Below are 22466 nucleotides of genomic sequence, written 5' to 3' on the forward strand. Positions count from 1 at the left end.
AGTCATGATTTAATCATGATTAAACAGGTAATTTAAATGAACTCTCCATGCTGTGAAAACAAAATTCAGCTCAGTAACCATGTCCCCACGCCTCCCTGATTCCCAAGGCAAAGCCTTGATGACAAAATAAAATATAGGACAGTGTTCAATACTGTAATCACAGGTACATTTATTTCAAGAATTCTACAAATGTTTTTGTTCATGATGTTTGTTATTGGATCAATTCCCAGCCTACAGAGAAGTTCTGTTACTTTCCAGTTACAAATCTACCACACAGCTGGGAGTTTATTTGTGGATTTTGTCATTAAATACACTGGAGAAGAGAAGTCTTCCTAAACAGCAAAAATGATGAGGAATACTTGCCCTTGATGAAGGACACACATCAGCCCCACTTCTTACAAAATAGACTGGAATGCTAAAAGCTTTTTTTTTTTTTAGTTTGATACTTTAAAAAGAGAGAATTGAGAACTCTGGGTTACGGTATTGAGACAATTATCAAATTCATTCCACCTCTATCTACAACACATTTGAGGGTTTGCTTGTTTACAGGATTTGAGTTTTCTTCTCCAAAAAATCTAAGCCTTCAAACTTAAATATTAACAACATAACAATAGCTCTACTAAGGTATCTCCAGCCAAGTACTCTTTTTTCTGTAACCCTATATGTGATGAATTTTGCATGAAAAAAGTAAAAAAAAAACAAAATAGGAAAGCAAGAAGATTAGCACTTGAGCTTCAGCTTAGACTGGTGAGTGATACTTCATCATTTATGTTCTGGCAAGCAAAAGAAATCACATTTCATTTAAGTCCTAACAACTCTCCGGCTGTAGCACGGTGTGGGCAACTGCCTGCTGCTAGTTACTCCTTGGACTTGTCACTAAATTGTACCTGTCTGTCCAGTTCCCCAGAAAATACATTCCTCAGAAAGGATCAAATGACACATGGTTTAAAAGTGTGATAAACTACTGAAGAAAGTAATGTTCGTGCAAGAAATACAGCCACATATAACATAACCAGTTCAGCCTCAGCATTTTCACTAGACATTATTTTAAATAAGATATGCAATAATATAACAGAAGTATTCCACTTGCCAGTGCATCAAGTAAAAGTTTTTCATTCACCCCCTTTGTTCTTCCATAGGTTTAATTCATCTGGTGTGCAGAAACTATATTAAATTAGGTCCTGGGCCATTCCAAATTGCCATCAGTAAATTACCTTCCTGTCACAGAAGCAAATTTAACCATTTTAGATTGCCTCAGACAATTTGCAATTCTTAACCATTAACAAGTCAAACCCTCTGAGACTGACCTTCCTAAATCTGTAACTGTAGCAATTTAGTGATTAGACTGGAAATTTCAAATCAAGGGTAACAATTCTTACCCACTCTTTTTCCCCAGTGGTATGAACAGTCCCTTCAGAGGACTAAATCACAGACAATTGCCTTAAACTTTTCTTTGCAGAGTTCTTGCCAGTATCCACAGGGTGTGCACAGCCTCACAGGAGAAAATTTGAACTACAGATTTCATTCCTTTCCATTCTCAAGTTCCTCTTCCTCTGTGAGGCAGAGGATACAGAAGCATCGGCATTTCAACGTAATAATCGCTTAAGTCTGAGGCATAGTTATATGCCATGACAACAGATCAAGTACCAACTGAGAACCAGTATTTTCAGTTCATTGCAAAATTTAAGCACAGTCTCTCAAAGCAACTTGAGCTTTAAAATACTAATGGTATGCCTAAGTATTAGGGCCTTAATACCAGCTGTTCAAACAGCTTTGCATGGAGTTACCCGAAACACACTCTTGCTAATTTCACTTCAGGGGCAATATATTCCAAGACAAAACAGTGCAAAAGACAGAGAAAATACCTGAGATTGCCATGTCCAATTGAAGAAGCAACTCTGACAGTAGAGATTTTTTTTTCAGAAGTTAGTCCTACTGAGAAAACTACTAAAATAAAATTATATTAAATACAAGTAAAGGATGGCAAAATCAGATACTTAAGTTGGAAACCAGCAGACTAACAGAGTTAAATGCCAGTACTTGATAAAGAGTGTCATGAGATTCTTTAAAGATGATTTCAGAACGTGAGCTGTGCTTCTTACCTACAATGTTCCCTGCTCAATTACTGAATGAGACCAACCCTGCTCTGCTTGGGAAAAATAACAGAACCTGATCATCCAGTAGAAGAATTACTGAAATGCATTGATTCTTCTGCTGTAATTCCTCCTCTGGGGAGGTAATTTTTTATTTTTATGGGTACTATTACCTTTTTTTGGAACATATTACTAGGAAAAAAATGAAAAACTATCATCTAAAATTTGATGGGGTTTGTGTAGCACAGACTCATTGTAGAAGAGTTAAAAAAGCCAAGCCTTACTTGCACTCACTGCTCACTTGCACACTGCCCCCAAGCCCCCTCACTCCTTTTGAAAGCAGCCCATTTCCCTAGGCTTTGCCTGGTCCCAAATCTCCAGGCACTACTCTTCAAACCTTTTGGTCCACACTCCCAAGTCACATATTATTTTGTTTCTGCCCATCAGGTTCTAAATGTTTTCACCAATTTTCATGACAAACTCTCTGCTACCAAGGTAGTTCCCCAGCCAAAGTCTCAGCAGTAACAGAAGCATCATTAGAGCTTTCTATCTACCATCCTTTCTTCACTGAGGACCCTAGGGAAAAGCCTTCTCTTCTCAGGTCCTATCCCAGCCAGCCTACATCACACAGGAACAGTTCCTTCCCATCTGAAATGTTCACCTTTTGCTATCCTCTTATCCCATGGTCCCTCTCTCGGAAGCAAAAAGGAAAGGAATGATGAGACCTTCCTGTGCCTTCTCTTGACACATTTACTTCCCTTCCCCTCTCATGCTCCTCATCCATCAGTTCACTCCTCTTGTATTCTGACAGTATTTACGTTTTTAACAGAACATTACTGAACTTTTTTAAAGACAGTAATTCTCAGAGTCTAAAACCAGTGCATTCTGAACTCATCCAGCTATTCCAGTTTACATAATTTGATTGCTTCAAGTGAATTATTTTAAAAGAAAAAGCTTCCAACATTTTGGATTATGTATTGAGCTTTGAACCTTCAAGTCTGGCATCTAATGTTCATAATGTTTATCTGAATATCAAGCCATACTTTAAAAGCTATATATTAGTAGTAGATAAAACACCACAGAAAATAACTTCTATCCTCATACTGTAGCTAACTTGCTCCATACTAATATGGTTCATAACTTATGGTTCATTTTAACAAATCCTATAAAAATCCTCTAATGTGCTCAAGTCTCCACCAGCTATATGACTTAATGATCAATTCACCAGAAGACATCAACAGAATAGTTTAAAGTCTGCAGTGGAGGTGCATAAATGGAGAAATCCCAGTGAGGATATTAGCTGTTTACTACCTTACAATCCCAAGAGGATGCTGTGTGACACAAAGTAAGTCATCTACACTACTTTTATTCACTACAAATGCCAAAACTAGCAGGATTTTTACTTTCAGATGCTCAAAAAATATATACTCAATTACAACAAAAGACAGCAATTGCTGAGCAATTGCCAGCAATTGCCAGAGCATCCTTCTCTGTACACAGCTGCCCTCAATATAAGCTGATTCACCCTGCAATGATCCCAGCATAAGGACAGCTGTATATGGGTGGAATACAGAGCATAGTTTCCCCCAATCCACGACTCACTGCAAATCACTGAGGGCCTCCAGGTTTACATCCTGTGATACAGGAAATGTACTTTTCAGGCTTACAGCTTATCACTTACATTACCTGGTGTGGTACAAGCTTGTCAATACTTCACTGGAATTCCAGCCTCAAACCTACTCTGGCCTTTGTTTAGTTGAGTGGTAAGGTCAAAGTATCAAGACTCTTTAGGGCTATGGAGGAAGACTCCTATTCCTAGCCCATAAAGCAGCACTATACTACAACACAGTCACTATTTCTCCAGAGCTAGCATTTCTGAATTTGCTCACTGCAGTTAGACCTAGACAAAAAAAGCAGAACCTAGGAGTCCCTTGTTTTCAGGTGTAACCACTCACTGCCAGTCCAAGGCTGCTTTATTAATGTGCCTACAAGTAAGGTCAAAGATTAAAAGCTTTTAACAAAATAACCTAACTGATAGTTGACACTGACAGGCAAATTAGCTGAGATCAATCCACAAAAGTAATGTGTTAAAAGTTAACAAATAATCATCATCAGATCTTTTCTCCAGTTAAGGTTTCTGTTAATTTATTAAAGAACAAGACATTTGAATGTCATTCTGTCCAGGGGCCCACACAGCATGTGAATGTTCCATAAACAAAATAACTCTTGCCTTTGAAGTAGTAAATATAAAGAAATGCATAACTACTAACTCTGAATCTACAATACTGGGCAGAGGTTTAGGGAGCCTGTAGCCCTCGTTCCCAGTTACACACTTCTCTAAGTCCCAACTAAAGCCAAAGAGTGCTGCTTGATATACCCCACACTCCTATATTCCCCAACTATCCATGCACACACATTGATTATGTGCTAGCTCTGACTCTCCTCACAGGCTCATGTTTCCATCAGAAGGAAACCCAGAAACACAGTACAAAGATGCATAACTCATTCCATCTCCCATCACTGATGCAAGATGCAGCCAGAGCTCACATGGGGCCAGGAGTCTGCAGGACAGTGCATTTTTCCCTAAAAAGCAGGTAATCTTAAATTAACAAAATTTGATCTGCAAAATTATGCATCAGATTTTTGGTTTTTTCCAAGAAACCACCAACAATGCTCCAAGGCCCCAGAGGGTATCTGCAGTTCAAGGTTGTTGTGTTTAAAGGCAACTTTCTGGTTCCTAAAATTTAAATTCTTATTTCTTCCCTCTCTACCAATAACCATCTAATCCTTCACAATTGTCACTACACTAATCTAGTTACTGCAGATTTGTTTTTAGGGTGGGAAGAAGAAGAGAATTTTCACCCATAAATTAAGAGGATCCTTAACAATTCCTTAACAACAACAAAAGTTGACTGTGCAAATAAAAGTTTGGAAACTCAAGCCTCCTAGGATGAATCTTCCTTCACTTCTGCCTTAAGAGCTGCAGAGAAGTGCAAGCATAATCCCTGTAATTTTACTGTACTTGCAGGACTAAAACGTTTGCCCTGTGGATATGCCCACACTGCAAGTAATAGGCTAGAAGCTAATCACTCTATGGGTTTCATTGTAATTTAAAAATACCCAAAGCACCTCACTAGTACATCCATATAGCAGTATAAATTGGCCTCTTTTGTAAAGTGTTTCATCTACCTGTCAGCAGAGAGATTAAAAAGAATATTGATAGTGTAACTGGGCAGTTATTTAAATTGGACAACTAAAGCAATTTCAAATAATCTCTAAGTTTTTTTCTCTCCTCACAATAGAATTTATTATTCCTTCAGTAAACAACCCTTGGTAGCCATGTAAATTTTTTTGCAGTCAAAGAAAAGTTAAGGTAACAGATTTTTGGAACTTGGCACTCATTCTGTATAGATTTTTTTTTCTGATCACTAATAATTTTTGATGTTACTGTTTTAAAGCTACATCTTCTGTATAAATCTGCTATTTGTTTCTAACATACTGGTTATAACTTGTAAGTATTTCTCTATTTGACTTTTATCTTTTTGTTAGCATATAAAAACCCCATAACATTTAACTTTTCCCCATAGCAATAATTAAGAGTTTACAATCATGCATAGATACTCCATCAGCACAAACTGGATATAAACAAGTTTTGAAATGAGTGGCAGTAAGTTTTTTAACTAAGTGATTTAAAGAAAGTGGCTATAAATACAAAAAAGTTATCAAAGCTTCTTGACAAAAAATACTTTCATCTAAGAAACAGACTGCATAATTAAACAATTCAAATCTTAGTTATAAACTGATTTTAATTAAAGACAATCTGACTCATTTTAGCCATGTATAAATTTAAGTCAGGCAACATATTTGTATCCATTTTCTAAAATATCTGTCATTTCTCCACAGTGGCTGATCAAACTTGCCAGTGAAAAACATTTTGAGTAGGCAACTTGTAATACAGCTATGGTTTATTTCTGTCAGAGGCTGACTGCTGAAGTGTGAAAGAAACTCATTAAAAATTTCTCACTGTGATCCTGCATTGCAAGGAAAAAAAAGAAAGAAAATACTTAATGAAGAGTACAGTTAGCCTGAAGCTACATTCATATTCTGCTATTCATTTTACACTATTTCAGTAAGCAATTAAAAGACAGCAATTAGTCACAGAAACACTATTCATACTGGTCATACTGGGAGATTAAAGAGGTGAACATTCATGTTATGTTAATATTATGAAAGTAATGAGGGAGATCAAGAATAATAAAGCCAACTAAGAAATAATTTAAAATAAATAGAAGAATCTCTTACCTTAATCTTAAGACAAGATTTACTGCACATGGAACTTCACTATATTCATCACTAACTGCAGGCTGAGCCTATTAAAGAAAGAAAAAAAGGAAAAAAGTCTTATAAAAGATGCCAAAGGAAAAAAAGTCCCCAAATACTTGCCATGCTAACAGTTTGAAGTTAGCACAGAATATTTTATGCATCCTCTAACTCTCAAAAACATTTTAAACACTTTCAGTAACACACTCAAAAACATAGCTGATACCACTAAAACTGCAATATTTCAATTACAGAGATACAAATGATAAGGCATGCATTAAAGCACTGAGTGTAAGAGCTTTTAATCCACCTTGCATCAAAGCTCCAATAACCTATTAAATAATATGCACACAGTGAGAATACCAAGCTACTACTCAAATTATTTTTGTGTAACAGTTTTGGTTGTTAAGGAAGTCTGGCATCTACCCATCTGCAAAGAACTAGTAGCATATCAAAACTGGTATCACAGCTCAGAAAATGTCTTTCACAGAGAAAAAGTAGGAATATGGATAATTTTCACACCATCACTCCTCCCTCACACTATGATACCCTCCCCAGCCCTAAACTAACATTTATATGAACTTTCAAGCAAAAGCATATCCTACATACAGAGTACCTCAGGGTGCTCTACCCTACTACAATTTCACACCCAACTTGGCATATTGTCACTACCCACAGAAGCCTGTTCAAAGGTTACTCAAGTCCTCCCAAAACAAAGACTTTCATCATAAATCTCATTTTTTTCCAGCTGCTTTCCACTTTAAAGGTACTTTAAAAAAAGAGAAATGTTACACAAGATCTATATTATCTGTGTATTGTAAACAAAAGTTAAATGCTATTTGGAAAACCATTTCATCACAAAAATTTAGTAATTCCTCACACATCTACTTCAATTAATTTCCTTCTATTCAATACACTACTACTATTATTTCTGCAACTTCAACAGACCTGTTATTTCAATGTATAGCCCAAAGACCAACGTGCACACACCAACAATGGCAAGCTGCACTAGCCTCAGTTCTGAGTCATCTTTTAGAGCATTTAGAAAAAAAATCAACAGAAAACTTCAAGCAGAGGCTTTTTTCTCCTTTCTAAACAACTCATAGTAAGAGAGCTACCTGTATAAACTCAGTAAAAAACTGCAGAACTCTCAGTTTCTAACACATAAACAGATTATCTAGTGCAAGTCCTATTTTTTCCATACTCAGCTTACAAAAAGACATCTCAAATGTTGAAGCACTATGTAAACTAGCTCTGCAATGGAAAGGCTAAGGTCATCGCAGGAGCTAACATGACCAAATCTGGCAGGAAGCTGTTAGTCTTTTAGAAGATTTCTGTGACATCAATGAGAATCTAAATTTACAGGTGAAGTGCCAAGGGTCACCCACCCAAGGAACAGACATTTTAAAAAGAGCACTTTGGCTGCAAGCCAGTAATCCTATTAAGTAATTATTTATAGCAGCAATGCTTCCCATACTCTCTGCACAAGACCATGAAGCTCAACATGGTATTTTATTCCTCTGAATTAATCTATGTCACAGTACTGAACTATTTTACTGTACATGGGATGAAGAATTTTAGTTCTAAGCTACATGTTGTGGTACAAAAATCAAAACAAAACCAAGAACAAAAAATTATTTTGAGATCTTCCAGCTGCCCCTAAAGAATCATCATTACATGACTGACAGCAATTAGTGTTATCCAGTTATGAAGACTCATTAAAAACAGTCAAATTATCTATCAAATAATTCTCTTGGGCAGAATATAATAAGATGTTTAAGTTTCCTATTCATTTTATACACTATGTGCTCAAGTTAATTCTTACAGGCCCAACTGTATACATCTGTGTCTTTAAAAGTACTTGCCATACAAGGCTGCAGAACAATACTCCCACTTCAATTTACATTTTTAACAGAAACGGAAAAGAAATCCTTTCACTCAAAACATTTGAAAGAAAAGAAATTATAAAGACATTTTTACCTCTGTGTTCTCATCTTCTTTTACTCTTCTTGACTAGAAAACAAATACAGTGAGGTATGAACTACATGGCTTTATGCAGTAAAGATACAGAAATACTAACAATTAAGGCAGAATATCTGGCAGAGTGCAAATGTCTTAGCACTGTTACCTCTGCTAACAAAAAAGTCACCTTTTCCTGAGAAACAGCAGCTTTGCCTTCTTCACTCTTCTCATCCATTTCATCATCGCTCCATTCCCAGTCCCCATCTTCTGTTTTATGGAGGTGACCACTGGAACCCGGTACCCGTCTGACCTACCAAAATATTAAGTGTTCACTGTTATACAGAAATCTTCAGTCTTTATCAGCGTTCTGGTTAATCAGCAATGCTTTGTCATTTTTATTTTATGTGATTTCATTAGTCCAATGGAGAAGTTATACTGGAATAATGTCTGACTTCAGGGGTCACCCTCAAGCCAGTGTGAACAGTGAAGTTTGTAAAAATTCATCTAGGGAAATGGGGTTTGGATGTATTTTACAACTGCTTAGGAACAAGCTCAAGTAAATGACAACTCCTTACTATGAACTAATCCTTGAAATGAAAGGAAGCTATTCAAGGAAGCAGAAGTTACATAGACTAAGTTGTTCTTGGGATATGGGTCTTAAAAACTTTTAATTGTTCTGCTAAAAAAAAGCTACTAAGGATGGTTTAAAACTATCCTTATTTAAAGAAAAATTAGAAGTTTAAAAAAGCAGTTGTATGCAGAATGAGAAGGTAGGTCAGCATGCACCACACCAAACTAGTTGGGCAAACTCCTACTGATCTGTCAAACAAGGCTTAACAAGAAAAAAACTACCCCCAAACTCTTCTGATGCCATCTTTCTCTCTTTGTGAGCCTAACACCACACTTGCTTTCCCCTGGACCCTGTTTAGCCTATTTGAGCAAGAAAAAAGAACAACCAACAATTCTTCTCACGCTTTGGTATGTATTTATGAGACCTATGAGATATCTGAAAACACAGCACAATAAGCAGTAGCCCCACTGGTGTTTAGATTAGAATCGGTTTCTCCAATTATTTCACATTACTGAACCAACATAGAGTTCCCACTGCACAACTTCAAATGCTCATACAGGTAGGCTTCCCAGCTCTATCAATTTGTAAAGCTTAAATAATATCCTTTTGAAATATAAAAATTAAAAAGTTATCAGGAAAAGTGCCTGTACACTGGTAAGAGAACGAAAGGAACAAAGCATTAAGTATCCACATCACACAAAAGGGAGAACTAACTTGGCAGAAAAGTGGTTTCAGGTCAAAACAACTCTGGAGAAGGCATCTAATAAAAAAATCTTTTTAGAAAATTGCTTAATTACACAGTGTTAGCACAAAATTGTATATCTTGTTTGCCAACACCCACAGTAACACACAACAGTTTGGTTCAACTTTGGTTTCACAGATTCCTGTCTGGAGTGTTTTGACGGCTTGCATGGAATTGTTCTGAGTACTAATTAGCCTGGTTCTGCCGTCTTGATGGATGATGGCGATGATGGAAACCCACTCTCTCACAAAACAGGAAGACTTCATTCACACTACAAATAAAATCTGATTTCTGAACGGAAAAACTACTGGATTTTTTTTCAACACAATGAAACTTGAAGATTAAACTGCTCTCAACCTTGCTCTAAATCCCTCCAGTTGCTGCAAACCACAGTGTGAACAGATGCAGCATGTGACAGATTCCAGCTGCTTCTAAATCCCATCACGTAGTACTTCAGCAAAATACGTGTGGTAAGAGAACAGTATAGGACATTAGAAGTCTGAGCTTATGAGCTTCTAGAAAACTGTGTGATGCAGATATTAATACAATTTTTCCAACATGGCTTTTCATAGTGAGCTGCACACTAAAGCTATTTCTCTAGTGGATTGGGCCCAAGCATGATTTGCAGCTGTCTGGATTGACACTACCACAGCGAGTATGAACTTAGGAGCTTTCTTTCAAAACCTTTAAGTGTACAGACACAGATATCTTTGTGTCTACCTGCACTCTTTGCCTCCATTCCTTCCTTCACTCCCCAAACACCCATCTGCTCCTCTCCCTTCCCTTTTGCACATATAAGGCTGAAAGGATGAAGTTTCCAAAACCTCAGCACATTTCTGCACTTTCTTCAGTCCTTATATTTCTCCCTTATATTTCTTCCCTGCACAACCAACTAACAGTGGCCTTCTCAAGTTTCTCAGTATTTTGTACTCTGTAATTGAGAAGAGGGGAAACCTATGCTAGGCAAATATCCTACACTGTTGCTTGAGGGAAAACTGCACTATTTTCCCTGTTTGCCATCCCAGGCTCCTAACATATCAGTTTTAACTCTAGCTGCCTCAAAGCTTGGTACAAGAAATTAAGCATGTTTGGGAGGCAGGATCAAGCAAAAGTCAACAGAAGCAGTAGCACAGCAATTTCTTACTCGGCTGCAATCAGCCCAGGCACAATCAGTGGGCTCTTACTGTCTACATCATCAGGGCTTAGCACCAGATACAAGTTAATCTGATGCGATTTGCCTGGTGCTTGTGGATATCATTTATTATTCTTAGAGAAGTAGTCCTGACATAGGCTTTTGTTTAATAGCAGAAGCATTTTCCCAACAGCCATACATGAATCTAGAAGAGGATATTAACCACCCCAAAAGCAAACTTTACAAACAGAATACAGTATAACGGTTTATGGATACATTCACCACTACATTGTGCAGTAACCAAAATCTCTTCTGCATCCATTTTCAATTGCTTTGAAAACTTATTCTAAGTAGAATGACTTTAATGAAACTTAATGATGCTAGCAGAGAGTTATGGGAAAGCTTCACTGATGATGGTGTAAGTTTCACATCTTTAAATAGATTGCCTTTTAATAAGCAATAAACAAATAGCTCAAGGAAAACAAAATAATTTACTGCAAAATAAAATATCACATTAAATTAAATTATTTTCTTGAAAGGTGTCTGAAGGCAGAAAAACAAAAGTTTAGACTTGTATTCTTTCAATCAGACTGATTGCTACAGAGCAAAATATTCAACCTATTCAACCTTCAAAATGTGAAGCTGTTGTCTATGGCATGTTTTTCATTGGTGAGTGTGCTCAACATTTGCATTACCTAACAAAATAATTTGCACAATTTTTGATCAACAGTGGCTTTGCTCAGGCTCAGTTCTGGTTAGAGCCATAAAGACAGTCACATAGGGAGGGCATGTACCCTAGGTGCAGGACAGAGTAAAAGCACTGCACCATGATTGCAAAGAAATTAACCGTCTCTTAATTCATCATAAACCTGTAAAACGGTTATCACATATTTGACAGAAATATGTGATAACTTAAATTTCTGCTGCAATAGAAACTTATCATAATGGACTTGACACTACTTTAGCACTGCTTCTCTTCAGATTTTCTAGTGACTTTTCCAGAGCACATTTAGTAAAACGCATATAGGTAGTAACACATGTGAATTATTTTAGAAGACAGATAGCATTTTACCATATTTGACTACTTGCATTAGTAAAAAGCAAAAATACATGAGAAGCATTAAAGGAGTAAAACGTATTATGCAGCTAAAGCTTTTAAGGCTTTGAATTTGGCATGGCCAGATAAACACTTTAAAGGGGTAAGACAACTGAGAGTCTACTAGTTTGCTACCATGGGAAGAGATGTCTATCAAGGTTGTGCCAGGACCCACCAGGTGGTACAGCAAGCAGATTTCATTCGCCAGCATGACAGAGAAACTAATCTCCTTTTTTTTTTCTTCTGAAGAAGTTTGGTTATTTTTTTTTCAAGATTTGTGGGTTAAAATAGCAAAGACTGTAAGCAAAGAGGCAGGAACAAATGCGGGAGTGAAAGGGAAGTTGGATCACCTTGTCTTGGCAGCAGCAATCCCTCAGGATCCTCAAAAGCATGTACTCTAAAACCCTTACAATGCAGTATAATGACAAGTGCACAATCTGCCACACCAAGTCTCCTCAAGCTTTCATTTGTGCTTCTACAGCTGTGCAGACAACCCAATTGAAAAATTAACATGGAACACAGTTAGCTTGCAGCCAAATCAGCTTTTTAATTTAGCTGATCATGAACTAGCATAAGCACTAGAGCCTGCACACGAGGAAGATCGTTTTTTAAGTAGTTGCCCTGACCATCTGAGGTAAGAAAACACTGTAAATTTCCAAAAAGTAATACAGACATGAATGTGACTAGGGAGCAAATATATCCATACACGGCATACATTTGCCTCCATTCCCTTTTGTGAGCATGCTAGTTTGAGTTCTTTAAATGTCACACAGTCTTTTGTGATTCCTTCTTGTTTTATTCAGCCTAAACATCAGGCTTCCAGTATTAGGTTCAGTGTTCTTTCTTCTCTTCCTACAAGCAAACAGTATTGGCTTTTCAGAATTAAAACTACCTCTTTTCCTAAGTATCTTGGCAGCTCTGCATCATGAATTTAGTCAACATTACACATCAGCACATATTTTCTGGGGGGAAGGTGAGGAGGTGGGTGAAGTCAAACTACCTGCTATTTTTATATGCTTTCTCATATAAATACCACTTTTCTCCATGAAGAGAAAAAAAAAAAAAAAAAAAAAAGAGTCCCGAGACAGAAACAGTAGCATAGAAAACCATTTTATAGTGTGGCTACACTCTTCATTGACATTAAATATTTAAGTAAAAAGGATAATTTTACTTCAGGAAAAACTAATTTGATATTTTCTCATATCAGTGTATTGGTTTGTACTGTCAGAAGAGATATATCTAGGATAAGCATTTAAGAACTGCAATGACAATTGGAGAGTTTGGAAACTACAGTAGCACCACATTAGATATTAATCAGCTGTAGGGGGTCAGCACTCATTGCAATGTTCATTAGACTATGATGATGGGAGTTTAAGAATGGTCATAATCAATCCAACCAGTAAGCCTCAAGGCTGACCAGGTGTACCTTTGCTTAGAAAATAAGAAGTAAGCATGAAGATAACCCTTCGTTACTTTCTGTATCCCCTTTGCATATTATGTTTGCTTTATCATAACAAAGAAACTCTAAATAATGTTAAAAGTCCTAGGACTTTTTGATAACCATAGGATAAAGATAAAACAATTCTGTCTCTTGAAACAGACTCTTTTAAACACCTGTCTTTGGCTACTGTTAAGGTTTAACCCCAAGCAGCAACTACGCATCACAGTCACTCACTCAGCTTCTCTCCACCACTCAGTGGGATGGGGAAGAGAACTGGAAAATAAAAAAGTGAAACTCATGGGTTAAGAATAGCTCAAGAATGGAAATAAAAGGAATTTTAAAACAAAGAAAGAAAACAAGTGATGCACAGTGCAACTCATCACCCATTGACCTATGCCCAGTCATTCCCCAAGCACTAATTTAACCCTCTAAGCTTACATGCTGAGCATGACGTTCTATAGAATGGAATAGCCCTGTAGCTAGTTGGGATCAGCTGTTCTGGCCATGCTCCATCCCCATCTCTTGTACATCTCCTCGCTGGCAGAGCGAGGAAAGTGAAAAAGTCCTTCACTTTGGATAAGTGCTACTTAGCAACAACTAGAACATCAGTGTGTTATCAACAGTGTTCTCACTGTAAATCTGAAACAGTGCTGTCCCAGCTACTAGGGTGAACACCAATTCAGTCCCAGCTGAAACCAGGACAGCCACCAAACACTCATCTGTTAGGCTATCTCAAGTCTTAGTTTGCTAGGATGCAATGTATCTTCTGCTCTAACTTTTCTTTTTTCCCCTCATCCCACAAAACACTGCAGAATTCAAGTGAGCACATTTTTAAAAAGGTATGTCACATCACCATACTAAAATCTTCAGAATATTTTCACTTCATTACAACCAAGTCTTTCCAGCCTTTTGGATTACTCTTAAAGTGTTCGTCACAGACTGTGGTAAAGATCTATATACACTTGTCTTTACAGGCCTAAACAACCTTCAACAAAGGAAAAACCTTTTCCAGCAGGTGCACTAAGGGCCATTGTTACAGGCCTGTGAGGAAATGAAAAGGAAAAAAAAAAGGAACAAAGAAAAAAAAAACAAAAACAATGCCAGAACTATTGTTAGGAATGCATCTTCACCAGAGTGCAAACAAAGAATGTGTTCCTCTAGATGACATTCTCACATACCTACCTGTTTTCATTGTGTTCTTTCTACTCACAAGAAAGGTTTGAAATACACAGAAGCATTTTTCTTAGTAACAGTTGTATACATACATGTACTGAGCTGTAGCCTGTTAAGCACTCACATTGCACAATACAACAACAGGAATCTGTGCCTCAGGTGTCAAGCATCTGTAGTAAAAACATCGTGGTATGCCCATTCAGGGAGAGGGAAGCAAATGATTATCCCATTTTCTTCCATTAAACCATAATCTCCTATGGCAAAGCTTACAAATTCTTTCCTTTGGCAGTGGGCAGCTTAAGCTACTGTTTGAAATGCTGTAGCTTGTAAAAGTTAATGAAAATGCTGTAATGGGCCAACACAAAAACCACTACATAGAAATTATGAGGAGAATTCATGGGGACTTGATGGCCTACGTAACACTCAATTGTTATCTGAAAAATAAACTAGATGAGTACTGATGGAAAGTTATAGAAAGCTGTGTTCACCACTGCACAAACTATTCATCTGTGCACTGCCAGCTTCACTGGGCCACTGCAGGAAACCATGGAAAAACTGACAGAAACGGCAACAGACTTGAAGAGATCACACAGACAGACAACAATAACATCATCAAAATGTTGTTAAAACTGCAGATATTTCCACTCAAAATCAGAGACAATGCATTATGATGAACACCTCAGAGGTATCTCAAGCCCCACTTAAATCTCTTGTATTTCTAACAGTTTAACCCTCATCTCTGTTCACTGAAAGCAGCTTTAGAAATGTATGTTGCAGATATACTTCAGAAATATGGACATTCAGAGTTTTTCTACCCTTAAAGTATTAAAGGAAACTAATGTGAATGAACAATGTCAAGTGTATGCAAGATAGATCATTCATCTCAACTTCTAGTATTATCCCGTGAGGAAAAATAATTACCTGAATACAAGGAAGGCAGTTCAAACCATGATTACCTTAGAGACATGAAGACAGGAACGAGTACTGCACAGCTCTCAAAGGATATCATACAATGACCAAGAAACAAAGACCAAAGACCAGAGGTTTTAGCCCATTTTTCAATTTTCAATGAGTTTTAATGACACTTCACCCTTCAGAGAAGAGAAAAACTTCTCTTTTCTTTTGATTTTATTTTACAGTCAAGCATAGTATTTCCCTCATATGAATTGCCCTTCAAAGACCACACTACATTCTTCCTGATTCTTGCTATTTCAAATTCCTGGTCTTTACATGTAGACAATTAAAGTGTCTTCCTTCCTTTTCATTCTATGAGGAGTTTTTTAACACTGTGTGGTTTGTTTGACCCTGGCTGAGTGCCAGATTCCCACCAAAGCCACTCTACTACTCCTCTTCCTCAGCGAGACAGGGGAGTGAAAATATAGAAAAAGTCTTGTGGGCCAACATGAAGACAGGAAGAGATCACTCAGCGATTACCACCGCAGGCAAAAACAACTTGACTTGGGTAAATCAGCTTAATTTATTACCAACCAAATCAGAGTAGGATGAGAAATAAAAAACTGTGTTTTAAAATACTTTACTCACCATTTCTCTACCTCCTCCCTGCCAGCAGCACAGGGGGATGAGGAGTGAGAGTTTGTGGTCAGTTCATCACATATTGTCTCTTATGCTCCTTCCTCCTCAGAGGAAGGACTTCTCATGCTCTTCCCCTGCTCCAGTGTGGGGTCCTTCCCACAGGCTGCAGTTCTTCACAAACTGCTTCAGTGTGGGTCTCCTATTAGGTCACAAGTCCAGCCAGTAAGCCTGCTCCACGGGTTCACAGATATTGCAGAAGGCTCTTCCAGCATAAGCTGTGTCCGCACTCCAGCACCCACCTGCTCTGTGTGGGGTGCTCCCTCTGCTGCAGGGATCTCTGCTCAGCCATGGCCTCCATGGCTGCAGAGCCAGGGCCTGCCTCACCATGGGCTGCACTACAGGCTGCAGGGGAATCTCTGCTACAGTGCCTGCAGCACCTCTTCCCCCTCTCCTTCCTCACTGACCTTGGCACCAGAAGGGTTGTTTCTCTCATTCTCATTTCTCCCTCTTGGCTGCAATTGCTGCCACACAGCAATTTTTCTCCTGTACCAAATACGCTGTCCCAGAGACGCTATCACCATTGCTGATGGGCTTGGCCTTAGCCAGGGGCAGGTTTGACATGGAGCTATCCGAGGTTGGCTCCATTGGACATAAGAGAAGCCTCTAGCAGCTTCTTACAGATGCCTCCACTGTAGCTCTCCTGCTACCAAAATGTTGTCCCATGAACTCAACACAGACTGCAAACATTATTTGGCAACCACATTCATGGTTTCTGTCATAATGACGTATTGATTACAAGTTCACAATTCAGCCTACTGGAAAGCAGACACCTCTGTAGACCTCCATGTGCAAGCCTAAAATTGTCAGCAGACTTCAGTCCAGCTTTTCAGTCTCTCTTGTGTCAGTGTTGAAGTTGGCAGAAAAGTTCACCAACATGAGAACACATACTCAGTCCTCAAACGACATTAGCAATTAGTTTCAATTGTGCTATAGGGAGTTTGAATTCCATATTCCCATTCAGACCCAGTTTGTTTCAGATTGTTTTGTTCTAAACATGGTAAATGACCTTTCACTAGTATTCTTACAAGCTACTGTAAGAAAGGCTGCTTTGGGCAGAACTAGTCTAGGATCAAAATTAATTTCTGAAGTGCTGGATGAACACAGAAGAAAAAGCAAATGGAAGGATAAGAACAACAGTTTTAACACTATTCCTAGCAAAAATATACAAGGGTTATGTTTTGAATATTGTAAAGAATGGCATTTCATTACTAATTACCATTTGATATTAGCCTTGTATTAGTATCTCAAAGGCAGCACACTTGCATTTCACTCCAACGATCATAGCACTACAGTAGTGGAGAATATTCTATACATTTCACCTGACATCCTGCTACAGGTCTCTCATTTTAACACAGTAAATAAAGAAACAGAGAAATGAAGCAATTTATCTAAGGCAACAAAAGCTAATCTGAGACAGAGTATGGTGCTGAAGAAAGTTCTTCTACTGCTACAAAAACAAGGAGGAAGTTCTACATTGCAGGCAGTAGCTATACAAATGCAATTTCTCCATCAGCTTTAGTCAAAATACACAGCATGGATAGTTCTTTATGTTAGGATTATATCTCTCAGTAAATGTTTGAGAGGGAAAGAGAGAAACAAGTTAAAATATGCTCTAATTTGTGCTTTATTGTTTTAAAACCTAAATGCTCCTTCCAAAATAGGAACTAAATGGAACCATAACTCTGGCTAATAAAGAAAACAATGAAAGCCTTAAGCCTTATAAAGACAAATTAACACATATTAGAAAACATATTTCACATAAATCAGAAGAGCGGCAGAGAATAAAAAATGAATGTGAATGATTGTCATTTCAATTGCACCCAACACAAAAACAGCTCAGAACATTGTAATCTACAACCAAAAGCAGTTTGCAGGAGGAAAAACTTACCAAGCTACTGCCAACATTACCACAGCTGTGGAAGAAAGACGTTATGAACATAAGCAACAATAGAGAGTGTTTGGACAATTTAGTCACTGAAAAAAAATCATGACAAAGATATTAAGCATCATTATGATATTATTGTTGTAAATGTTTTTTCTGGTTAAAGCTTACTCCAGTACACAGAGATTTAAGAACAAATTCAGTTGCTGACAGAACTATTTGTCCTGACCCTTTTAAAGTAGGATAGGGATAATTTAACATTTCCAGCCAACAATAGCATTCATCAGCTTTCCAGGAGAATGTATGGTTAGCCAGATGAACCAATTTTAAATATTATCAGTCAAAGGTTAGCCCAAATCAGCCTCACAGAGAGAGAACTCCAGCATCAGAATGCAGGAGCTTCCCACATTTTCCAAAGCTTGATGAAAAACAGCCTACAGCACAAGGAAGCAAAACATAAATTGTTGTCTTCTAGGCACTGACGTGTTTGCTGTATGTAGATGTTAGAGACCAGGGATAGAAGAATCTATTATTCATCACTCATTCTTTTGCTTTTGCAATCTCTTTACAAGTTTATTTTTGTAGGGTGAAGGGAATGAATATTAAAATATTTTTACTTCCTTTTTTACAGCTACTCAAAAGCAGAAAAGAACTGGGCCTCCTACAGATATAGTATTTTACTTCAGTATCTACATTTTTCAAAGGATTAAAAGGACACACTGGGGGATACCAATACATACACACATAAAATATTGCTGTAATATATACATGCTACAGCACATGAACTCGATCACATTAAAAAAATTCATTCTTTGAGTAAGTAGTGAACTAGTGATCTTGATTTTCCCACTATCTCAGTTATTTAAGCTATTCTTATTAAAGTCTCCATCAAGCTAGTATTTGGGATGGAGTCCTGGCTAGCTTTAAAACAACATTTTTTACCTTTGTACCACAAAAAGAGAATGTTGACATGAAAGTATGGTAAATAAGATGCAGTTGTCTAAGGTAAAGTGACGGCTTTAATTAGCATTAAACATTTCAGTAACATGGAAGGTGCTTTTCCGTCCCCCATAGATACACAACTTCAAGCCCAAATGTAATTTGTTCCTGAATTCCTGGAGAGAAGCAAATGTGTAAGCCACATCCACTTAAAACACATCTGCAAAAGTCTTTGGGGAACCCTGACACTGCTTCCTATTAATTTCTAACAAGAGAGCAGTCAGTGCTGTTCTCCATTTTTTACACTTGCCAATCTACCAAAACCAATCTGTATCTTTGTATCTTTTTTTTTTTTTTAAGCACACTTACTTCCAGAAATACTGCAGTCCAACAAATCAACTACCTTACCTTTTTCTGGAGATAAAATTGTCTTTTATTTTACCACTGATGCCCTTCCGCTACATCTGCTAGCACAGTATTCAAGATACACTCAATCCCACGTGCCCCAAAGAGCAGGAATGATAAGGCAGTTATTTCATCTTTTTCATTTTCTGCAGTCTGTCCTAGTAAACTTTCAGGCAGAAAAAGAGAAGTCAACTGATGCACTCCAATGGAAGGTGTCTGTGCCTACAGGTTGGACCCTTCCAATCGAAACCATTCTATGATTCTATGATGTATATCTTCACCTTTCCCTAAGACTGTGGTAATATTGCTTGGTAATTGATAAGATGAAGTTTTTTTGCATCCCCAACCCCCTCCGACTTTTTTTTTTTTTCCCTTTCTCCCCCTTTTTTAAGCTTTTTTTCATGCAACTTCATGTGAGACATTTACAATGCCAGTTACCATGTCAGTTCCATGCCAGTTACGGGAAAAAACAATGGTGTACATTACTGACACGTTTGGTTTTAGTACATTTTGTTCTGTGTATTTTTGTCTCAAAAAAAAAGAGTTCAGTTCCTTACATACACATCTTAAGCCTGTAATCAGATTTTACATTTTTTACCTTTAGCCATCTGGCAAACCTTTCCTGAATGTTTCCTAATATACAAAAGCAAATTTCAATCCTCACCCTTATGCGTTTATTTGCATTCCAATGCCATGAAGGAAATCAACAAATCACATTTATCCAATCATGGCACAAGCTTTTTGCTTAAAAGAGTTAACACATTTAATCACAGCTTGGTACTTGAGGTAAGAGGCAGAGTATGGAGAAGTCACTTTCTATGATATATATTCATGGGAATTAAAAAAAAGAAAAGTATTTTTGCATAGGAGCACCTACACTGTAATCATTTTTGGGAGAAAAAAAAAATCTGAGGTGCGAAACAGAGCACGAATTCCCGTATGTACACAACATCCTTTGTTCAAGAGTTGAGGCACTTCGTCAAGAGAAAGCTAGTCCCCATCCAACCCAGTCTCCCAGGTCCCATGAACATCCTAATCACTGTCGGCTATTCTTAAATTCCCCCAAGCTCATAATAACACCCTAGCATTCCACTGTAGGACTTAATAGGTATTACAAATATCATAATAATTTGGTGTTAGCATCCTCTTGTCTTAAGCCACCCTGCATATTGTAAATATAATCATGGGGAAAAAACCTTCTTCCTCTAGGCCTTTGTTTGTTTTTGTCCTACTTGGAAAACAAATTCGAGAATACTTCAAATGTTTCATATTCACATACTGGAAAAGGGAGAGTTTTAGCTTTTGGGAAGGTTTTTTATGGTTGTTGGTTGGGTTTTTTTGTCCAAAGCACAGGCAGGTCTGAGACACTGCTTTGGCAGTAAGATTTTAATCTGGCATGGAAACTAGCTCCAGAATAACTGCAACCAGTCTTTCAGGACCAGATATTAAACTCTAATCTCAGAACAGAAATAGAAATATGTGTCACTCAGAAGCATATAAGCCCCTTCCCTTTGCAAGAATTGTGGAGGTTTGCTGGATGGAAAGATGCAAGTCCTCTACCTCACTGCCCACAGCAACAGAAATTTTCCTTGGGGAAAAAAACAAATCGAACATACGTATGCAGAAAAGGATAGGTAAGACTGGTCATGAACCATGAAAACTTTCAGGATGGAAAGTAGCCAACATGCACAGAATCTCTTCTGTTCCATGACAGTTCCCTAGGCAACATAACCTGCAACTTTAGATGTTAGCAATGCCAGAGGAGCTAGGTACAGACTCAGAGAAACAACAAGCAGAGTGGAGAGAAGACATGGTGGCCAGGCTCTGATATCACCACAGGGACCAGAACTTGATGATACTATGGAACCAATAAGCTGCATAGATGCTACCTTAAGCCAATAGTTTTCTATTGGTTTGTCCTTATAATACCATTATAATACAAAAACACACCTCCATCCCAAAGGCTACCGGCCTCCAAGGTGCAACCACTCCTCACTAAGCATGCACTCTGAATTTGTTCTAGTCTATACCTTTAAAAGCAAAGCAAGGAAATTTTATATCAATTATAACAGATGTATGTATGACTAGAGTCACTCAAGCTCCATCTAAGAGTAAACAAATAGTATAAATATGGTTTAAGAAAGGAGAGATGTTAGGGGAAGACATCATTGCAGATGAGTCTAAAGGACTTCATCACTGCCTTCTGGGATCAGCTGATGATCTGAACTTCTCCCAGCACAGGGACACCTCTTGGGTGAGATTCAAACACCCAGCTGTACTGAGTGCTTTCCCAGGAAACTCAGAAACCTCTAGAGAGTCAATTCATATTTTAATGCACCTATCTCCAGCTACGTTATCCATATTCTTAACAATTGTATGTGCTTTTGCAGACAGTGTGTTTACCACTGGCAATCCAAAGGAATGTGAACTTCTGTTCCTTCAGTAAGTTTCATTATTCATTAATCTAGCCCTGAGAGTTAACACTGAATGTGACCTAACTCCTTTGGTCTGGCCATGCTGGTTCAAGGGATGTGAAGGTGCATTGTGCTGTTTGTGCATCCATAATCATGACAGTTCAACATACCTAACAGGATCAGACTTACAGTACCAAACTGAACATCACTCAGAATCTAAGTCCAGCTGCTCCCAGCTCTTCTGACATCTGAGGATAAGCTGGAACACAAGGAGTTTATTTTTTGCCAAATTTCTTTAACCTTTAACACAACACAAGGTGACCTTACTGTGACAGAAGACGTGTCATTAGCACTTCAAGTGTCATGTCCTTAGTCAGTAAAAGCAAGAGCAGAGAATATTCTAGCGTATATATCTGTTTTCTCACTAGAAAGATACAGGAACATCAAATTTTTCAATTCCAACTGAATTCTTCAGTTCCAAGTCAAATAGTGTCTGCAAAACATGGCAACACTGAAACTGTTATCCCATTTAAAATTTCTTATTAGAATTATGGCCAAAAATATTTTGTTTGTTTTGGAATCACGCTTTCATAAATCATGTTTTGATCTCACAATAATTTTCTTCAAAAACTTAAACTGTACCCCCGTAGGAATTAAAATATACATTCACAGCTCTTAAGCACATTCATCCAAAACTATTTAT

At 37.7% G+C, this 22466-nt stretch overlaps 1 protein-coding gene across 1 annotated transcript in view; it reads right to left on the reverse strand.

Moving 5' to 3' along the window:
- The window catches only part of STK39 (serine/threonine kinase 39), a 98923-nt gene that overhangs the window by 32332 nt on the left and 44125 nt on the right, over nt 1-22466 (reverse strand). Inside the window, exons 11-13 of the mRNA XM_062004833.1 lie at nt 8563-8685; nt 8394-8426; nt 6396-6463 (exon numbers count right to left, since the gene is read on the reverse strand). Of these exons, the coding sequence (XP_061860817.1) occupies nt 6396-6463; nt 8394-8426; nt 8563-8685 (224 nt within the window). The remainder of the gene's footprint in view (nt 1-6395; nt 6464-8393; nt 8427-8562; nt 8686-22466) is intronic.

This window comes from Colius striatus, chromosome 11 (genome assembly GCF_028858725.1).
Source record: "Colius striatus isolate bColStr4 chromosome 11, bColStr4.1.hap1, whole genome shotgun sequence".
Lineage (NCBI taxonomy): Eukaryota > Metazoa > Chordata > Aves > Coliiformes > Coliidae > Colius > Colius striatus.